Here is a 22,747-nt window from a genome sequence, read left to right on the forward strand (position 1 = left end):
TTGGAAAGTACATTGTCTCATATTTTAATAATTTTAAAAATGATCTGAGAAATGGACCCTCGCAGACAGACCTCTCATCTTCCTCTCCATCTGATCAATAGAATGCAGTTTTTCCAAGCAAAAGCTGTATCTATAAGTCATTTTAAAAGAAAAGAGTATAAATTTAATTTTAAGCCAAACAGTTTTTTTCTTTTATAGGCAGTTCACTCTTCGTGCTTCTTTATTTTCCTCACCAGCATGTTTCACTTTAGTGCTTTAGAAAAGGAGTATTTTATTGTACAAGTCTTCACCAACATGGAGGCCTACAAGCAGTGATAAAGAGTGGGCTTAGATCATATATATTAAAAATGATAAATCATTTTCCAGCCTTCCATGACATTTTATTTTCTCTGCATCTAAAGATGCAGACTCTTTCTGACTCATGTACCTGGGCTGATTAATGCCCCATCTCCCCTGTTACACTTTAATCCAGGGCCTGTGTTTCATTCACCTGCCAATAGTGATCGCCAGCAAATTCATCATGCAGGCTGCTGCCGGCATAAAAATGCCCATCAAAAAACAGGCAATTCTGAGTCTCCATTTATCTGGTACCCTCAAGACTCACATGGTTCCACAGTTGGAGCTGCAGTTGCTCATTTCTTCATAAGCATGGGCTGGGAAAATGAGAGAAGGCTAATTAATGCATTCAAGGGATCCCACTGAATCAGCAAGCCCCTTAAAGGCACAACAGACACAAATAGGCAGCTGCAGCTCGCTGGAATTCAAAACAGCAACAAAAGAGCTAGTTAAATATTTGAATAGCTGAAGTATATGTCTATTCATTCCCATGGAAATTGCTAAAATAGGCTGTCCCCCCATCTCCTGAGGAGTCAAAGTCATTGAAATCCCAAAGCTTTTCATCCTGTCAAACATGCCTTTGAAGAGCAGGACATTTACATCTCCATAACAGGCCAGCTCAACGTTAGTGGTAATAAAACTTGGGGGCATGGAAGGACTCTAGAATATGGTACCCATTTACTCCAGCCTCTGGGGACACAGGAGTGACTTACTGACAATTAGACTACTCTTTTGCCCCATCCCTGTATTCGTTTGGCATCTTACAGTTGCAAATGTCTCGAACAATAAATATACCATCCAGGAGTAAATACCAAGCTCTGGATATGGCTTGATCCAAGACCCAAACACTGTGGCTCTCTTCTGTTGGATTGGCTTGACTTGGAGACAAACTTTTCTCTCATGGTTGCCGCAAAGGCGAGTTCCATTCGGTCCTGGTGCTAATCCTCCCAGATGTCCATCCAGCAGGAAAGAAAACATAACTTACGTCAACCTTTGTACACACATCCCAGGCTTGGATTTGATCAGCCTAATTTCAGTCACATGCCGCCTCTTAAGCCACGCTGTGGGCAGGGAATGGAATTATGCTGAATTTTTATGCCTAAGCCATTGGTTCCATCTTGAATCACATTGGCTGTCTGGGGGGTGGGTGGATAACCAAATGAAAGTCATGATCAGTGAGCAGGAGGAAGTGGTTACAGGGTGGCAATCCAAACAGTGATGACAACAACAAATAAATGAAATAAATAAACAAACTAGAATATTCTGCTCAGGATACCATAACACAAGATCACTGATTGGGTGGCTTAGCGACAACTTTCTCACAATTCTGGAGCCTAGAAGTCTAAGATCAGGCAGGTGCAGCCGGTAAGGTTCCTGGTGAGGGCCCTCTTCCTGGCTTGCAGACAGCCACCTTCTCACTGTGTCCTCACATGGTCTTTTCTCTGTGGCTCGTGGAGAAAGAAAGAGAGGACACCAGTCCTATGAGATTAAACCCCCACCCCTATGGCCTCATTTAACCTTAATTACCTCCTTAAAGACCCAAATACAGCTATATTGGGAACTAGGTCTTCAGCATATGAATTTTGGGGATGTAAAATTCAGTGTGGAACACAAGCAACAATGATAACCCCCAGCCGTGCATCTCTAATTAATCCTGTTTTAGGTGGGCTTTTATCCACCAGGAGTCAATTGTTTTTATGATTTTATAGTCTGAGAGTAAACGTGCTTAGGTAGCTTCTAATGGATGCTGTGAGGAACACCCAGCCATGCATTCAATCAGGTTGCATCTACTTAACGGCCATGAATTAAGGGACCAAGGAAGTTCCTGGAGACTGACATTTAGTTATGATTCTAGGACTACGAAAAAGTTTGAGAATCACCAGAAAAGAGACCTTCTGCCTTTTTGGAACTCATCTTTCAGAAGTGCCTTAGTGAAAAGTTATGAGCTCCACAGTAAAGGTAGAGACTTGAGACTACAGAATCAGACCCCCTGACATTTTGAATAACAGTGATGTGGCCCATCTTAATCGCCCACACGTTCTATCAGATCTGGCTGCAAATGATCTTTGGATGTTAAAATTTCCTCTCAAATTTCCTCTCAAATAATGAAGATTTCCATAGTTTGAAGACTCTGCTACATTAATTAAAGATAATTCCCCAAGACGAGCTCTGAAAACGTGATAAACAGGAACAGTATCTTTGCAAAGAAGGCATGGCCTTGCAGGAAGGCCAATGAAGGAATTGCTTGCAGGGTTACAACTCTGATTTCTTAATGTGAGTTACAACGAGCTTTTAAAAACTTCTTGTATTACTTTATCATGAATATTTATACATTATGTATTTATACACACACCTGCATATGCTTTAGAGAGTACATATGTGAGCATATAGTCTCTTAACCGTACATGTCAATCTTTTTATAAAATAAAAGCCTGATATTTTTATAGATAAGATTACCTTTTAGTAAGGTTCACTTGGAACTTCACTATTATATCAGTCACAATAGGCTAGGTTACGTTGCAGAAACAAATAACCCTTAAGACAGAGAAGATTATTTCTCCTCCTGCTCCATGTACAACACAGTTTGTCCAAACATGAGACTTCATGGTTCACGGTGATAGGATGAAGAGGAAGTGGAAAACCTACTGCTAACTATTAAGTCTTCTGCCCAGGAGTAACACATGTCATTTCTGCTCCTTTTTCACTGGCACATGCAAGCAATGTGGATTGGTGATGGTAGTGGTGGAGGGTGGTTTCCAATCCTCTGCTGGGCCAGGAAGGAGAGGGGACAGTGTGGTGTCTAACACAATCGGGATCCCATGTCACACCAAGTTGGGCTCGTGATCGAAAAATTCAAAGGTGAAAAGTTGGGATTTATGGGGCTTCCCTGGTGGCGCAGTGGTTGAGAGTCCGCCTGCCGATGCAGGGGACACAGGTTCGTGCCCCGGTCCGGGAGGATCCCACATGCCGCAGAGCGGCTGGGCCCGTGAGCCATGGCCGCTGAGCCTGCGCGTCCTGAGCCTGTGCTCCGCAACGGGAGAGGCCGCAACAGTGAGAGGCCCGCGTACCGCAAAAAAAAAAAAAAAAAAGACAAAGGTGCATGAAGCAGGTCTTTCCAAGACTGGAGAGAAGAATTTGGATACAACTGAAAATATTTTAAAGTGAGATGGCTAGAAATGCTGCCATCCTCCTGCTCTTTCCAAAATTCCATAATAGAACCACACAAAAAAATTCCTACATGGTGCTTTGCATTAGCTGCAGCAAATGTTGGTTTAGAGGAACTGAAAAAAGAATTTGCATGTTATATATATATATATATATATATATATATATATGCATAAATATGAATATAACTATGTCTTTATAGCAGCAATTACAAAAGCATTTTCAAATGCATGTCATGTGGCGACAGTCCTTGTGCAAGGAAGAGCAGAGAGCACATTTTGACCTCACTCGGTGACTGGGCACAAGACATAGGTCTGAGCAAGTCAGTTCAGGTCTCTGAGTCATTGTTTAGGTTTTCCATGGAAATGAAAGCTCAGGGGAATTTGACATAAAGTGTTTGCCAGCCTCTCTGGGTTTGTTACTCTCTTTGAGGGCCACTAATATCACTTCTCAGATGATGAGTATCAGCCAGTTTCCCTCCCAAAAGACTTGCTCTGAGTGCTTACCAGTGTTGCTTTGCAGAGAGATGGGGGTTTGGGGATGAGTCTCAGGCAGTCATTCCCTCAATGTGAAGACAGTATTAGGGAAATTTTGTGTGTGTACAACCAGACATCGCCTGTCTTCCCTGCAGGGAGCTTGTGACAGCTGAAAAAGATTGTTTATAGAGTGTTTTGAGCTCTCACTGGGGTGGTACCACAGAGACAAAGCTTGGATATGCCTCTTTCATCTCTTTCAACTATTACTAGTAAACAGAGGCTGCCTCTACCTTTCTCAAAGTCCCAAGTTTAAAACGAGCCATTAGGAGTCCCAGGTTCCATTTTTTACCCACTCAGAGAAGATCGTGTGACCTCCTTTGTTAAAGAAAAAGCCTTCAGAATTTACAATAGATTTAAAAAACTCCAACACTTTGTAATGTTTAACTGTGAATGACTAAGATGTAGACCAAATGAATTTTCTTTGAAATATTCCACACGTTCAAATGAAAGAGGGAAGTAGTTGGCAACATTTTGTGCTCAAAATTAAATGTTTGAAATATGGGAAGGGGACAGTTTTCCACATTCCGAGCAAGTCTATTTCATCTACTCCCACTTGAGGCTTCTGAACTTTGTAGCATTTAAAAATCATTTGAGTCTGATTTTATTTTTTTAATGCTGCAATAGAAGCTGACCAATTTTCCCTGATTAAAGTAACATCTAATCTCTAGTAAGTGTCCTAGCATCTAGCAAGTAATCAATAAGTACTGTTTTTCAAAAATTGCTTTTGCAGAGCACAGGCCCTTCTTGCAAGATGAGGAAACAGTGACCCCAAAGCATCTGAGTAGGAGGAAATCTCGGCCAGTTGACTGAGTGCTTTTCTTTAAATTGCACATGATCTCACATTCCCAAAATACCCATGCTCAGGAAAGCTATATACGGCCATGTGGCAATTTACTCCAGTCATATGTGCCTGATGGTTAGTACTATAGACTGCTAGGGCTCAAACGGGCCTTCGATGCCACTTCTCAACCTCTGTCTTCATGGAGTAGGAAGCAGAGCCTCTGAGGGAGGGAAGTGACTCACCCAAGGTCATGCAGTTCATTTCTTACAGCATCTAGAGAGATCCCGCGCCTGACATCTGATCCAGCATCTTTATTCCACACTCCTGCCCAGAATGCTGGGTTCTGGGTATTGCTCACTTTTAAATACTGTCTACCATGAGATTCCATGGGAGGGCCATAAATGATCCAAGAGGGCAGCAAATATGCTTGCAAAATATTATGGTTTTTACGTTGAGTGTATAATTTGCCTGTTGGTATTTTCATTACACTTGCTGTACTTCATATTGTTATGCTTTTAAAAATGGTTGTTCTCATGCATTCATTCAACAAGTATTTATTGAGGGTCTGTACTAGGCACTGAAAGTGGTGGTGAGCTACATAGATAAGATCCCTGTAGCAAATCCTGTTGGTGCCCCACCAGGTCCTCCCAAGTCCCACCATCCCCATGCTGGCCTCCGTGCTGGCCCCCAGTGTCCTGCTGCAAACACCCGGGAATCTACCCCAGTGTTCTCTCTTAGCAGAATGACAGATGGTAGTTGGAAGGTAAATGACCCAACTTCCTCATGTTTTGGATGGGAAAACTCTGAGATGCATTCTACACCCTGTCCCCAAGCACCCCAGGGATTTGAACTCTAGTTGTCCACAGTGTAACCTGCTGGATAACGCATCCACTGCAGGCTTCCCTCACTTCCTGTGTCACCGGCTCACTCCCCCTCTAGTTTTCCTGGATCCCTTCCTACTAAACTGCCTTCACTTGAATCCTTGTGTCAGAGTCTGTTTCCAGTGGGGGTGTGGGGGCTGAGCCTCTTCTAAGACAGTCACGGACTTTGTGGAGCTCCAGTTCTAGTAAAGGATACAGACAAGAAATAATACCTGAAGTGAGTCAGGTCCTTTCTTGGTACATACTGAGAAGGAGGAGATGATAGTTAGTGAGAGGGGCTGAGAGAGGCTCGGGTTAGTGGTGAGGTCGGGGCTCCTCTGGGGTGTGATAGTTGCCCTGAAACCCGAAGGATGAGAGGTGGTGGTTAGGCATGAGAAGAGCCCAAACAGAGGATTCTGGAAGGAGGCAAGGAAACATGCAGAGTGAGCAGGAACAGGAAAGAGGCCGCTGTGGTCGTTTCACAGGAGATGGCCGCTGTGGTCGTTTCACAGGAGATGGAGGGGGTGGGGGAGGCTGGGGGAGGCCACGTCGTACGGGACTCTAGTCATCATCAGGAGTTTATTCTAGATGCAAGGAGAAACCTTTAAATGATGTTAAGCAGGGGAATGCAATAATCTGACTGATAGAAAATAATTATCCCAGTAGCTCTGCAGAGGAGAGATTCCGGGGAGGCAAGAACAGAGCAGGAGATGAATGAGAAGGTTGCTATAGAAGTTTAGGTGAGAGATGATAGATGGTTATCAGCACCCAGGTTCAAGTGTTGATAGGGAATATAATCAAATAGAATTGAAATGCAGAGCACCTATGCATTGATATCTTTGTCTCTGAAACCATTTGTATGTATTTCAGGGGTTCTTAGCATTTTGCAAGTAGCTTTGGAAAATCTAATGAAATCTGTGGATTTTCACACTGTGGATTTAAAAATGTAGATATACGTGGAACACAATTATGAATTTGTGATGGGGGATTTAGAGGTTATGGAGTCAGTTAATTTCTGTGTGTACATGTGTGTATATCTTTCCCTTTGTACCGGTTAGGATAGGCTCTCTACCATAGTAAAAAAGTCCTGAAGTGGAAAATGGTTCAAACACAATAGTTTATTTCTTGCATATGGATGAAAGTTGGAGGATATATAGCTCAGCTTCACTGGACCTCAGGTAGAAGAACTCGGTTTCTCCACTGTCTGCATTCACCAAACAATACTGGGAGAATGAGCAGGGAATTTCTTTGCTATCGTCAAGTCATAACTTCCAAGTTTACTGTAATCATTGTCTTCAGTCTTCCTTCTGGACAATTAGAAGGGGAAAGAGCGTGGGGTAGCATACATTTATAAGTCATCCAGCCCAGAAGTGGTGCTCAGTGCTCTGCACACCTTCCATTGGCTGGAATTTAATAGTATGGCCACGACTAACTGCAGGAAGGGCTGGAAAATGTAGTCTAGCTGTGGGCCCAGGGAAAAAGAGGGAAATACAGACTTCAGAGAGCAGCTAGCAGTTTCAGCCACAAAACATATTTGTCACATTGGAGGTCTTCAGTGTTCCTTTTCTTAAGAACAGTGGACATAACTCACATTGGAAGTTTGAGGGAAGGGAAAGGATGGAGCCAATGAAGGCTGGTCAGGAGAAATCCAGGGACCTTTTTTTTTTTTTTTTTTTTTTTTTTTTTGGTACGCGGGCCTCTCACTGTTGTGGCCTCTCCCATTGCGGAGCACAGGCTCCGGACGTGCAGTCTCAGCGGCCATGGCTCACGCGCCCAGCCGCTCCGCGGCATGTGGGATCTTCCCGGACCGGGGCGCGAACCCGCGTCCCCTGCATCAGCAGGCGGACCCTCAACCACTGCGCCACCAGGGAAGCCCTCCAGGACCCTTTTGAACTGTGATTTCAGGAACTAGTTTAACTCAAAGTGAGCCCTCTTCTTGGTCTGTGGAGATGGGACTTATATATAAAGGTTGTGTCCTTAAGTAAAAGATTAAGTTTAAATTGAAGTGGAAACTTGGCCCCAAACGACACTATTCTGTGCCCTGAGGAACTGGAATTAATTTGAAGCAAACTATTACTCACTCCGATTATGTGTCAGTTGGAAAGAGAGATGATTATATTGTCCACAAAGCGGTCCTTTGCATTCATTTCCTTTCCACTGCAATGACCAGTCATCCTACTTTGTGTGAGGTAACAGGCAGTCGGCTGCTCACCCAAGCACTTATGGAGTCTACTCCGGGCTCAACACTTTCCCTGCAGCAAGGAGCCCATAGCTCCTCTCTTATGTGTCCTTCGGGGAGTGGGTATGGCCCACTCCCCAAAGGAGAGGAAGAAGAAGTTGGAAGTGAAGTGCATTTCTGTCAGTGAATCATATTCTCCCATTAGCTTCCATCATTAGAGATGCTTTTCTTGGGGGCAGAGGGTGATGAGTTTTGCCTTAAAATATAAAGAAATTTCAATAATTAAAAAATATATGTATATAAAAAAAGAAATTTCAATTGAGAACACAGCAAATTTTAATTCCTCCAGAGTTAGAAGAGCTGCTTTTCCTTCTAATATACAAAATCAATTTTTTTCTGAAACTTACAAAATAATCCAGACATGGCATTCTCTTGAGATCAGAGCCCTTCTAAACATCACATTTAGTGTTTGTACCATTCATCACCACAGGGAAGATTAAATTTCTTCCATGTTGCCTGTTTCTCACTCTTTCCTCTGATTCTCTCCTTTGCATCATAAATATTCCTTTTCAACCCCCTAAATTTTAGTGATTTCCTCTGAGAGACATTTGAAAAGGAATCTTTATTGCTATTTATTTTATTTAGAGTCCCATTTTAGAGCTGTTAATGTGTTAATACGCTATTTTCTTTTCTACATTCCTCTTCTCTGGATAGGGAAGATTGAACTTTCTTCAAGAAGAGATGGATTTAATTGGTTAATTTCATAATTTAGACTCTTTGTTGGTCTAGATTCCAAAAGAAGGAGTTCCTTTAAGCTCGCTGCAACTACATTTGCTTTTGAAGGAGCCCTTTATGTTGCAGTGAATAAAGTGTCTCTTATTAAGTAGAAAATAAATGAATCTTTGGCAGGACTCTGCTCCCAATGGGTGAAACATCACAGGAAATTGAGAAATTGTTTCTTTTTGGCCTTATGGGAAATTTTTGCGGGTGAAATTTAGTACCACGGTTTTAAGACTACTGCTTAAATTCATCAAGAAAAAGTCGAACAAAGGACAGTTTTTGGAAGGGAGACGTATCAATGTGATGATGCTCTGCCTAATTTGTTAAATTTTCCAAGAACTCTGGCATATGGTCAAGAAGATTATAGTCTCTCTTATGTAATAATTGTGTTACTGTTAAAAAGAACTTAGAAGTATTTTAGCAATTTAGGAATAAGTTTGTCAAAAGTTAGCCTCGTTGGATATCCTTTTATTTGTACCTACAAAAAAGGGTGTTTTTTTATGTGTCCAAGAAGAAATGTGTCCCAGCTGCCGCATCCAGCTTCTGTTCTCAGTTGGACTCTGGGCTCCGCTTAAACTTGAGCAGATCCACTTGGGACACTAGACCTGGGTTCTGAGCTCCAGACCTGAGCCCCAGACACTGGATGCCTCCCTCTGAGGCTTTCTGCACATAGTCACCTTATTTGGGAATTATGCCCCACACGCATGCTGTGAGTTGAACCCCTTGCCTATTTTCCTGCCAGGTTCCTTGGAGACACTGGGCAGCATCACCATGTGTCTTGTTGTCTAAACCCAAGAATGTCCCTGTTCATTTCCGATATTCCCCTCAACTTGCAATCGATCGCCAAGTCCTCTTGATTCCCGTAAAGAGGCCGGACAGCCATCCCCTCCTCGTCCCTGCCCCACCTCCCCACTACCTGGCTCAGGTAACAATTCTCTCAGGCCCTGATTTCTCCAGCAGCCTCTTCAATCAGTCTCTTGCCCTCAGTCTTTCCGTTACATCATCCTGTTTCCATCCTGCAACCACTTTCTAAAATTAACTGTGATTATGTTCCTTCCTGGCCTGAAGTTGGTTGGTTGGTTTGTTTCTAGGGCCTACCTGCAATTTTCACCATAGATTCCAAACTCTTAACCTGGCCCTTGCTTATGTGTTTCAGCTTCTTTCCGCTTTCCAGCTTCATCAGCCCCTTGACAAATGAATGCTTCCCTCTCTAACCAGAACTGGACTATTTACAGTGAGAATGTCCTCCTCTGCTTTTTCCCATTCTTGGCAAATTTTAATCTATTGTCCAGAATCCAGAGAGCTCTCCCCCCTTACCTGCTCCGCCCCCCCAACCCGCTTCCCAGATTCAGCTAGATACTCCTTGTTTGAGTTCCCATACACCTTGGTTGTACTTCCACGAGAGTTGATCCTTGATTGTAAACTCCTTGAGCGCCATACAGCTCTTTGTATTTGAATCTTCTGCTCTACCTGCTGAATAAATAAATGAGGAATGAATAACTACTTCTAGTGCTTTTCTATATATAAGATTGAATCCTAATTGTAGTGTTGTAAACGCTACAACATTTACATCAGCTTGGCTAATTTTGGCTAAGTATTTTGGAGGATTGGAAAGGCAACTAAGAAAGAATGGAAAAACTGGATTTGGCATCGAAAGGCTGTGGCCTTTGCTAAGTCTGTCGGCCTCTCTGAGTCTCATTCCCTTGTTAAGGAACTGGGATATATTACAGGGTTTGACTGAGGACTAAGGGAGAAGTGTCTGAGGAGGGGGAGGCATTTTGTGAATTATGATGACTGCACAAGTGTTACCTGCTTTATTCTTATGCTTTTCATACCTGTAGTTCTCCCTACTGCACCTGTGTCAAACACCAGCCTAGGACACGTGGGGGGTGAGTGGTGTCATGTGGCACAGATGGGAGGGGAGTACTTACCAGGTCTCTGTTCAGTTAGGTGGAGACCTACTTACTAATGGCAGGATAGACGTCGGAAATGGTTCACCCTTAGCTTTCCCATTGGAAATACACTCCACCCTCTTATACGCTGTTGGTGAAAGTAATACCTCATGTAGTGGGAAAACAATTAGATAACGTGCATTGAGAACCTTAACAATATTTCCCCCTTTTGACACAGTAATTCCATTTCTGGGATTTATCTTGAGGGAATGATTTCTGAAAATGGGGATGGGAGCACCTAAGACATGCAAAGATGTTCATTGCAGTTGTGGTTATGATAGTGGATGGTGGACAATAATCTGAATCAGGTAACCAGTGAGGAGTGCTATGGTCTTGCCCTTCAGTGGGCTCTCTGTAAGACAGAAACATGATTTTGAAAAAATACTCAAGTGAAAAAAGGAGTCCAGATATTCAATCCACGATTTAATTAAAACTATGTAAATCAAACAAATATAGAAAAACAAAAAGTGACCAGTAGGAAAATACACTCCATTTTGAAAGAGATAAGTCGTAACTAAGAAATCCACAGGCACAGCCTGGCCTCGCTACACTGAGGACCCAGTGAATGAGGTCACTTTCTTCTGTGCAAACGAATCTTTCTTTGGCATTGGATAGAGGCCAGACCTTCCTCCTGCCTTTTAAAATCTGGAAGAAAGCATTCAGAGGAATACCAATCAGAAGTAAAAATTGGCTTAGAGCTGAAGTTGTAGAATACTAAGAAAGGAAAGGCTAAATGTACTTGAAAAAGATAGTAATCGTGACAACTTTGTAAGGCATTTTTGAGTGTGCAAAGTGTTTTCGTATGTATTTTTCATTTCGATGGGTTCTTCTATTATGTAGCTTTTTATCCTGCCTGTAAAAATCACTACAGATGTAAGGAGCTGAGAAACACAGTTACTACTTATTTGGGCTCCATTCCCTTTATTGGCCTCTTATCCAGGGATTTCCCCGCTGTGCAGAGTTTACTTTGAACCCAGCGGAAATTACCTAGAAGGGAACAGTCAGGCCCAGGAAATAAATAGGCATTTCATTGTGGCATTATTCACTGGAGGACCTCCAAACATTTGGCACACTTTTTCCCACACGTGCCTCATGGAACCTTGTGTTATAAAGAGGCGCAGAGCTGCTGGGAGCTGCCCACCGTCACACAGCAAGTCAGTTGTAGAATTGTGGTCCCCTTTTCTCCTCTTGAATTCCCATCTAGCCCAAGTGTCAGTTCTCCCAGAGGATTTCATGTTCCTTTTTTGTACTGTCTGTCATAGCTCCAGAAAAGATCTGTTTTCTTTGATTATTTTCCCATATGTCTATGGTTGAGAGCCATGGTGCATTTGTTGAATGCACTGTGTTGTTTTCATCCCTGCAGTTCCCTGTTTGATGATTCGATACTTAGGGAGAAGAGAGACAGTGAGAAGGAAAATCTGCTCAGTGCCTTTAACCCTAGGTTTGGGCCATTTTTCTCAAAGACAAGCTCTTGCTGTCTCTTATCTTATTCCAACCTCCATGTTCTCAGGATGAGAAATAAATCTTTACATAAAAATCCAAGGGTTAGTTTCCAGGTGTTTGAGGGGAAGCTTCGGTCCCCAGTGGAGCTTTTTGGGGCAGTTTGTTATTTCTCTAGGGACAGTGCTGAATGCTTCTGGTTTACGCTTCTGTTTCGAAGTTTATTTTATGTTTTGTTGTGGTTTTCAGATTTCTCATGGTTTGGATTTGGGAAAGTAAAATCAAGACAAGGTGTTGGTAAGTAGTTCCTCATTCTTTGGATAAGTAATGAGTTTGTGTTGTTTAATTAGGATGAAACTGCTTTGACTCTCTTTATACTTGTCGGTCCTTGATTCTTTTTCTGTGTTTCCGGTTTCTGATTTGCCGAAGAAAGATGCCTAGAACTTTCCAGAGAAGGAATATTGACTTTAGTAAATGGTTTTGTATTTTTGACATCACCTTGTTTTTATCCTATGGGGGAGTGTTAACTGTCATCCAGATCTGGCTTGTTGCTGCATTTTTAAGAAGGTTAAGGAAATAAAATGCAACTACACTCCAACTCCATGTACAGCAAACGTTTGGCTGAATATTCAAGTCTGGGCAAGTTCGGATCTTAACTTTCTTCCATTGGCCAACATGTAATAAATTTCTGAATTGGGAAATCAGCTGTTCATTTATGACCACTTCTTTTTCAAAGCAAGACTCTAACGTCCAGACGCTATGATTTGTGCTTGATTGCATTCTGTTCCTTGCATTCAGACTATGTGCTGGAAATTGAAAAGCAGAGTTTGTAGCTATGAAATGAATGCAGATAATGTAACTCATCACTGGGACTGGAATCAGGTGTGATCTCCTGGGACCTCCAGTTTGTTCAGTATTTTCTATGGGTACAGAGACAATGAACAGGAATTGCTTAGAAGGCATGAAAACACAAACTGTCTTTACATCTTGCCTGTGTGTTTCCAAGATCTGGCCCCATCTTTCGTATCTGTTGGTTAGTATTTATTTTGGTAGCAAGGTTGGCTATAGGGAAAATTGTAAAATAGGGGAAGTGTACCAGGGTCATGGAGCCTTCCCGTTCTGTGCCATCCGCCCCATACGTGTTCATCCCATCCATACAAGGAAGCCTGTTTCCTTTCTCTTTTTGAGCCCGATAGCAGACCTTTCCTATTGGACAGCCTTTCTCAGCGTCGGTCCAGTGATCCAAAATCACTGAACCCAGAGGTGGCAGACACTGAGCCAGAGAGGGCCTGAAGGGGGAAAGTCACCCTGACCCTTAGCTAGCCCCAGGAATTCCAAGACTAAAGCTCTTAACCAGCAAAGAGAAAGTGGAGTGTGGCACAATTGGAACATTAAGCTCCACCAGCTCAGGACTTGTCTGTGACTCCCCAGGGACAAATTTCAGATCCAGCTGATCATAGGCACTTTGCCAAGATAGCAGAGAGATTGTCCATACAGTCTTGAAGGCACCCTGTTCCAAGGCTTTGTGCTCACTCTGTGTGTGGAGGTGAAGAGGGGAGTTGAGTGACAAACTCTCTCAACAGCGCCATGAAATGGGGTCTTCCTTCCACTAAACAGCAAATCGGTGCAACCATGTAAATGTTTTGCTTTGGTTTTGTTTTAAATTTTTTTGAAGTAATATTTATTTTTTTAAAACAGAAAAGGATAAAGAATAAAACAAACAAACGAAAACACCATTTATCCCTGTACCCAGAGAGTGTTTGTTAACATAGAGAAAAATTATACATCCATAAGATTTTTCAAAAATTAACAGTACAGAAATGTAAATATTAAACAATGTCTCTCTTACCCACCTCCATGGTTTTCCCCCACCAGCTCTCTCCCAAGAGATGTACCTATCACATATTTCTTACGTCCTTACAAAGAAAATAAATTTTATGGCATATATAGATCCTTTGAAAATGTATACGCCGTACTCTTACTCTTTATCTCCCCTTTAAAAATAAAATTAATAGTTAACTATGCTTATTGGCATTTTACATGGTGCAACCATGTACATGTTTTCCAGGCCAGTTTGCTCTGCAGAGAGGCACTTGTTCCTGGAAAGCTTCAAAAACTGGGCTTCACCCTTTTAGGCTACAGCAGAGGGAATTCTTCTCCATAATTGTTATTTCAGCTATAGTTCATCAGAAGTGCCGCTGCTTTAAAATGTAGGTTTTACGATTTTTCAGCTGTGGGGAGGCCACAGGTCTGGAGACGACTGCCACTGAAAATATCGTTTGTTGCTCACAGATCCCAAGAGAAGAGGGCAGGCCATGACACAGTGGGGACTGTGGTGCTGAAGGGGGCACAGGGTCCATCAGGAGGCAGAGGGAGTAAGGGGAAAACATAGACAAGAGCCTCTACTGTGGTTTCTGCAGAAAGGAATGGCTGAGGCAGGGTAAGCAGGTTTAGGACTGGCTGGGTTGAGTAAGGCCAGTGGGCTCTGGGATGTAGGGACAGTCCCCAGTTGTCTTATACCTGGCTCTGGGGTGATGGGGCAGGTGGATAGCGGCCTGGAGTGTGAGAGCCTGGTAAGTAATGCGGTTGGGGGCGTAGACTGTGGATTGGTCAGTTTGTATATGAAACGTACTCTCGTAGGCAGGTACTTTATTATCTCTAGGAATTGGCAGTCCCTCCTCTGTCACCAAAGCCTCAGATGTTGAAGCAACAGAATACAGAAAATAAAAGACATGGTTAATACAGCTATTTAAGAACAATAATCTGTCTCTCTCCTTGAAGACATGTTGGTCTTGAGAGAAGGAATCTCTTTCTCCAGATGACTTACATCAATTCTTATCAGGGAAAAAAGTCTCAGTCAGGTTTAAAAATGTCTGTAAAGTCATTTATGCAGGATACGTTACTGAGCAGCTCTGGTAAAAGAAAAATGCCTCTTTGCATGTGAGCCATATTAAAATAAAAATGGGCTAAAAATGTTTCCAGGCATAGCTCCTACTTGTCAGCTCAGTAATTAGAACTATGTACCCCAAACTCAGCAAGCTGCACATACCCAGCAATTTAAAACTTTCTGTTAATATTGTAAGACATTTTTTCAAGTCCTCCTATGAATTTCTCACCCACTGTGATGTGCCCCTGACTCTTCTTCTGTCTGTCTTTTTGGGGTGTTTTCCCCACGTGCACAGACACATAACGAGACATCCATGATATGCGCAGACAGGCTGCTGTCAAATTATATAGACATTCATCTTCCCCCCGAGAGCTTTCCCCCTTTGCAGCTTTGCTGTGCTCCATTCGATCAAAATGTTCATAGAAAAATGGCTGAATCTCTGCAACCTTGCCAGCTGTATCAATCTTCCAGGGTTTGGAACATCAATAATGAAGAAAACAGCACTTGAATTAACATTCCACTTGATAAATTGTTGAGGTTTATATGTTGCTCAGATTTGTCAACAGTGACCTTCTGGCAAAGTGAAAAAGCTTTTGAAAGATTACCTCTGGTGCTTTATACCGCTTCTGTGCTTAAAAAATTTCCCCCCAAACAGAGAACCTCTCCCCTTGGAATCTGTTACCTCAGAGTTGGGGGTTTTACTCAGCGAGGCCACAGGAAGGAAAGGGTGTCCTCTGATGATGGAGAAGTGAAGAGCAAGTCCCTTGGTTGAACTCTTTAAGTAAGGCTCCACTGTGTGCATGGCAGATGCTTCAGAGCCCAAATTCCTGGAGGAATTTCAACATTGTCTTCTAAGTATCATCCTCCTCCAAAATGATTGAATGCTATGGGAATGTGGATAGCCTGTCCTGGGCCAAAAGGGAATCAGAGGAAAAGCAACTGGGATCAGTGCGTTTCTAATTGTTGCAGGGAGTCCAGAAGCAGATATCGCTGGCCTTCTGACAGCATGTGGAGTGTTTGAACATGACAACTCTTGCATTTCTGGGGGTAAATGTGAAGCCTGGAATCTGTTGAGAAATGTGTGGCCTCTACTGCACCCTTCCCGGGGAGCTCGGACAGTAGCGTGCTTTGGTAACCTCGAAGGAGGGGACAGCTGCACGGGGACTGGAGCAAGGGAGCCCATGATGGGAAGGTTTTATTGACAAGATGCAGAAAGCTTAGCATAACACATTTCCATTTTCCACTTCTGGGTTTAAGCTCTGGGTGATCGGGGCCTGTCAAGAATCATAAAACAGGGATGGTTAAGGATATTAGAAAGGACTTGTCTGTGTAGCTATTCTTGGCAGAATTTCCACTGTTTACTAACACTGGTGAGCTAGGCTCAAGATGAATACAACTGGTAAGTTTGCCTTTGCTTTGAGTGTTCTGTGGCTTCTAAGTTGGCTGTGTGAGGACTTGCTTGCAGAATTAAGCCAGAGTGTATCATTAAAAGCAACTTAAATACACATCCCCTTGAGAGAGTGTTTTTAAAAATTACCTATAGGGCTTCCCTGGTGGCGCAGTGGTTGAGAGTCCGCCTAACGATGCAGGGGACACGGGTTCGTGCCCCGGTCCAGGAAGATCCCGCATGCCGTGGAGCGGCTGGGCCCGTGAGCCATGGCCGCTGAGCCTGTGCGTCCGGAGCCTGTGCTCCGCAACGGGAGAGGCCGCAGTATTGAGAGGCCCACGTACCGAAAAAAAAAAAAAAAATTACCTATAATAGCAGTTGGCTGCCTCCTGCCTAGTTTAAGATTCAGCTAGCTGGGGAATGTCGTTATCCCTACAAACTGTGATAATCCCCATATAAGAGGGAAAATGGATCTTGGAGGTTGGGGGATGGATTACCGTGATATTTCGTAGGGAATTCAAAAAAGTATGATACAACAACTTTTGTTTCTATCGCTGTGCTTCTTACAGAAAAAGTAAAATGTGAGGAAGAGGTAGAGATTTGCTGGAGGTGCTGAAACATCCTGGGGGGCTGGGCAAACACACATGGTCTTGCTCAGGAAATAGCGATTAAGGCTTTCATTTCCCCAGTACACATGTGTCTTCTCTGCACATTGGATTTTGCCTTCTCATTGCCCTCCCTTTGTCTTTCCTCCATATCCTTGTCTTCCTGTCTTCCTCTTAGCTTATTATAGTAGCCCTGGCCAGTGGGAGCCTTCTGGAAGACCCTGCACCTATTCAGGATACTGTAGAATCCTGTGTACTATACTAGGGGGCTTTGTCTACTTTCCCTGCAGGGCGTGTCTGTCAAAAGCCACTGAGATCTTAATTGTTTGCAAGTTTTCAATGAATGTAGACCTTTATCTTTGTGAATGTATTTTTGGTTGCAAACATTATAGGTCAATGGTTGAATTGTTTAGATAAGGTACAGTAGACTGTATTTATGGGTATATGCGTTCTGAGACTCTGGCCTGGAAAGTTTAAATCTGGTATGAAAAATGTTTTGGTTATTGCTTTAGTATAAAGACATCCATGTAATGACACTACAAGTAATGTTATGGCTAAAGGCAAAACAGGGAACTTTGCCGTGGGATTGGTCCATTATTGCTGTGAAAGTATTTTGCGTGCAAAAGTGGTGCCGCTGCTGAGAGAATATACAGAAAGTGGAGCATAGTAGTAGGACAGGACAATGCAATTCTAGTCGACCAGTTATTCGTAAGTTTATTTAGTAATACTTAGTAGTAATTCATACTCATGAAGCACATTTTCATATCAGTAGTTTCATTCCAGTCTCAGAAAGTAACAAGCAGATACTATTTTGCATATTTTACACATGTAAGCAGATGTAGAGGTACAAAAAAGTTAAGTGATTTGTCCAGAGAGTGGTGAAAGGATCAGATCTTTGAACTTCTAGGACGTCTTTCAGTACACTGTACAACAGGAATCCTAGATTCATGCTGGGAGTTTCAATGAGAGAGTGTTCTAAAGATGTTCAGAGAACAGAGAGGAAAGCTGCATATTGAATTACAGGAGAAGGAAGTAAAGAAATTGGAACCCTCACACATTGCTGTTGCGGATATAAAGTATGTAGTGCAGCCACTTTGGAAAACAGTTTGGCAGTTCCTGAAAAGGTTAACCGTAAAGCTACTATATGACCCAGCACTTCCACCCAAGAGAAATGAAAACATATATCCGCACAAACACTTGTACACGAATGCACATAGCTACATTATTCATAATAGCCAAAAATTTTAAACAACCCAAATTTCTATCAATTGATGAATGGATCAACAAAATGGGGCGTATCCATGCAATGGAATATCACTTGGCAATAAAAAGGAATAAAGTAATGATGCATGCTACAACGTGAATCAACGTTAAAAACGTTAGGCTAAGTGAAAGAAGCCCCAAAGATCACATATTATATGATCCCATTGATATGAAATGTCCAAAATAGGTAAATCCATAGAGATAAAAAGTAAATTTGTGGATGCCCAGGGCTGGAAGTGGGGAGAATGGGAAGCGACTGCTAATTGAGATGATAAAAATCTCCTAAAATTAGATTGTAGTGATGGTTTCATAACTCTTTGAATATGCTAAAACCCACGGAATTGTACACTTTAAACGGGTGAATTTTAGGTATGTGAATTATAGCTCAACAAAACCATGAAAAATTACAGGAGAATATGTATTTTTCCAACTCCAGGCCCAGCCTCAGTTATCAGCAATGATGATGACTCTGCCAGCCCACTCCATCACATCTCCAATGGGAGTAACACTCCGTCGTCTTCAGAGGGTGGCCCTGATGCTGTCATTATTGGAATGACCAAGATTCCTGTCATTGAAAATCCCCAGTACTTTGGCATCACCAATAGTCAGCTCAAGCCAGACACATGTAAGTACAGCTGTTTATATTTATTGGCCCATTTGCTGCATAGCTGTTATCAAGCAGCATGCTTATCAGAGTCCCTGACGAGGATGACTGAGGGGAGGGTACAGTGTGAAATGTCTGAGGATCCTTGGGGCTTTGAGCCCAAGGAATAGATCATTTAGTTTGTTGATTATGGAGTTCTCAGGGTGTGTCTCCTGCTGGGATTGAAACTGTGGGAAGATACTGACTTCTCTTGAGATCCATTTTCCAAAACCATTTGTCAACATGAAGTTGGAATCAAGGCATGCTTATCTTGAAAAAGATAGACAGAAACTAGAAGTGTCATTAGAATGCACATACATCAGTTACAGAAGACAAGCAATTGGTGGGATTTAAATTTGGTTTATTGAAAGTCCTTAAAATATACACTAATGGTAGTCAGGAATTCTCTGTGTTGCACACAGGTGGTATCAACTTAGGTAGTTCTGTTTTCTTTGTTCAGTCCTAGTTCCCAGTATGAGGCTTGTTATGATATCACAATAGCAAAGGGACATCACAACAGATGGTCTGCCTATTAAGTACACTGAGTTATATTTCTAAGAACCAAATTAACCCACTAGCCTCTGTTGGGAAACTTGGAATCTTTATCTTATCCTATCTTCTGAGCCAGTGCTCAAATATAGAGACTGGAACACAGTCTGAAGGACAAGAAATAAAGTCACAGTAGACAAACAGCCTTATGCCACTGGAACTCCAGGCCTTCCCTTACACATGAATAAGGGGCCATGAGGGCTAGAATATCAGGTGGCTAAGGTCCCAGGGGTTCTCTGGCACTGACAAGTGGGTACCTTTTGTCTGTCTGCATGTTCTTGCCCCATCTTAAATACTGTTCTCCTGCCCTGTCTCAGGTAAGGTAGGACTATTTCAAGGTTAGATATTGGGGACTGACTTTCCATTGAGAATGCTCATGGATAAGGGGACTTAGCAGTGAGTATCTTTTCAAATATAAAGAAACATCTGTAATTTCCTCCTATTCATTCAAATTTATCCTGAGGTACGTTTAACAATGGATTTGAATTTAATCATTAGGGTGAACAGTATTACAGTCTTGTAATGTGTGAGACAGAACCTCAACATAGCTTTCAGTTGAATATGTAATATGACAAGATAAATAGAATAGCATATGTGAAGAATACTGTGCTCCTTGAAATAAAAGGTATTCTTTGAAATCAAAGTATTATTAATTCTAATATTATTATTATGGTGTGAACATGATGTGTGGAGGTTTGCTTAAAATGTGCATTCTTTGTTGAGATAAGCATCCTCCAATGGTTCCTGAAATGCCCTGCATGTGTAACAGTCAAATACTGAACAAAGCAAAGCAAGATAGTGTAATGAGAGATTCTGTCATCATTTTGATCGTTCCCCCTAGGAGCAGAGTACTTTGACACCCCTGTCACCACCACCAGCACCAGTCTGTATGATGTACTTTAGTTAACCTGAGACTGCATTAAAATTGAAGTTGACTAAAACCAACCTGTACTCAAAAATTTGCTTTTCTTTGTCAATGGAGGAAAGATAAAGCTGAATAATCAAGTAGAGAGCATTAGCCTAGCAAGACCAATAAGAGAAAATGAACCAATCAGCAAGAAAGCAAACAAATGAGAGCCTGTAGAATCAAGTGAGCTAGATGGCTTCTGAGTCTGTGGTTCTTTCTAGAAGTGCTTTCTTCCCTTAGAAATTCCACAAGAAAATTTCCAAAGGTCATTTCCCTAATCTAGAGTTCATAGAAGTTTTTACAAAGGTTTTGGATTAGACATTTTGGTAATTTTGGAGGAGTCTTGGTTTTGTGGCTCAGCCACTCCCACTTAGAAAGAGTTGGAAGAGTTGAGGAGACCTGCAGCTTCCCCTCAGCTTCTGCCCTCTACCAGAGGGCGCCAGACCATTGATTGTTTAGTTGTTCCTTATAAAGTCTTGTTGGGTCCTTCACTCAGCAGTCCTTACTGGCTCAGTGTTCTCAATCACTTAGTATCTTATATCAGAAGAAATTTTATTTCTTCCAAGCATCAAGCCATATGCTCTTTCATGATTTTAAGAACACTTAAAATAACACATCTTCCATAAATCCTTTTTCAAAGAAATGGGAATGAAGAAACAATTTACTTCTCTCATTCCCTCTACCCTTTCTTAAATGTCATCCTTTACCCCATACTTTTTATCTTTATCTTCAGTGTATCTGTTGCCTTTTGTGAAGTCCTGAGTATGACCACTCTGGTGTATGTTTCTCTAGTCTTGATTAGGTTAGATTGTAAGCTCCTAGAGAGCAGAAACTATACTTGTTGAACTACATCTTCATAGCATGGGACATGATGTGCCTTTGATGTTGGCCAGATGTTGACCAGATATGGCTATATATTGCTGAAATATTAATTACTAACAGACTTGTAACAAGTATAGAGGACCTTTTACATTGAGCCTTTTACATTGGGTCCTTTCCTATTAAATTTGCCTGGGTAGACTTTGTTAGATGTATTTTTAACAACATGTTAGCCAGTTTAAATAGATTTAGATAGCAAATTTAGCAGAAATAAGCCTTTAACAAAAAATCCTTTCTTTGAAGATCCTAATTGTAGTCATTCAGAAATTTAAATATTTCAAAATGCATAGATCTGATGTACAGAGGGATCTGTTGCTATAGACCCATGATATTTTGGGAGCTTAGCTTTCAGTTAAGTTATTCCCATCAAGTATTTTTACAACCAATCTCTAAAGAAGGGCTCTTCCAAGAAGTTGGATAGGTTACATCTGAAAAACAAATTTAAGAAGCTCTCAGAAAAAGTATGGAATTTTTCCCATGTGCTTAAAGCAAAATATCACATAGACAGTATACCACCAAGCTCTGGATCCATCAGAGGCTTGGGTCACAAACCAGCACTTTTACTTCTCTTTCCTAAAGCTGCCTGCTATTCAAAGATGTTGGCTTTATATGTGTGCTCTTACAAACAGTGATCCCAGCTTATTTCACTGAATTGTAAGAATCTAATGTAGAAGGTGAAGTTCAATTCATTACATATTTATTGGCTACCCACAATATTCCTACAATACTAAGAATTGGAAATTCGGTCATAATGATGGCATGTTCCTTGCCCTCAGGGAGTCTCCTTGGGGAGGCCAGTGGTGAAAGACTTCATCGTATAATCACAATGCACTATGATAGCATAGCTTAGAGCGAGGATCCTAAACCCTGACAAGGATCAGGCAGGTCAATATGAGAGAAACAGGCTAGATCAGAAAGACGATATGGTATAGTGAAGGTCATGATGGCATGTGGGCTTGGTATTACCAGATACTCCAATTTTTCCAGAGAGAGCAGGCATTTTATATTTTATGTGAATTCTCCAAGATTTAAAACGCTGGGTGGAACCAACAAAATACATCAGCAGAGTCAGATTTGGTCCACAATCCACCAACTGTTTGTGACCTTAAGGATCAATGAATACATACACCTTATTTTACAGACAATGCTCAGAAATGGCTTGTCCAAAAGTAATACAGCCTCCCTACTCGTGTAGCTTTGCTCTAAAAACAGAACAAACAAACAAAAAATCATGATTAAACCATATTTCTTTAAATGATGTGTAAGATCATTTGAGTGAAGGATGATGATAAATTTTAGCCCCCTAAGTAATTTTTCACTCTCAGGAGCTATGTGAGGTTTTCATTTACAAAGTCCAGAGGTTGTTTGCAGGATTTTAGAACAATCTGAACAGGGCTGAATTGCTCCTGAGCACTTTCCAATAGCAAGTCTGTCTACTTTATTGCAGGGCCCAGAGGTTCCCCCAAGACCGCCTGATAATAATTTGGTATTTGGAGGCTCCTGTGTCACTGCAGGAACTAAAGGAGGCTAAATCCATGCCTGATGGAGGAGAAGAGTTCTATGGTTATCTGCAAATTCTGGCCAGAGAACAACTTGAC

General features: G+C 41.9%; 1 protein-coding gene across 1 annotated transcript in view; it reads left to right on the forward strand.

Moving 5' to 3' along the window:
- Positions 1-22,747, forward strand: part of NTRK2 (neurotrophic receptor tyrosine kinase 2) — a 383,752-nt gene that overhangs the window by 200,906 nt on the left and 160,099 nt on the right. Inside the window, 1 exon segment of the mRNA XM_032634641.1 lies at positions 18,608-18,796. Within this exon segment, the coding sequence (XP_032490532.1) occupies positions 18,608-18,796 (189 nt within the window).

Source organism: Phocoena sinus, chromosome 6 (genome assembly GCF_008692025.1).
Source record: "Phocoena sinus isolate mPhoSin1 chromosome 6, mPhoSin1.pri, whole genome shotgun sequence".
Lineage (NCBI taxonomy): Eukaryota > Metazoa > Chordata > Mammalia > Artiodactyla > Phocoenidae > Phocoena > Phocoena sinus.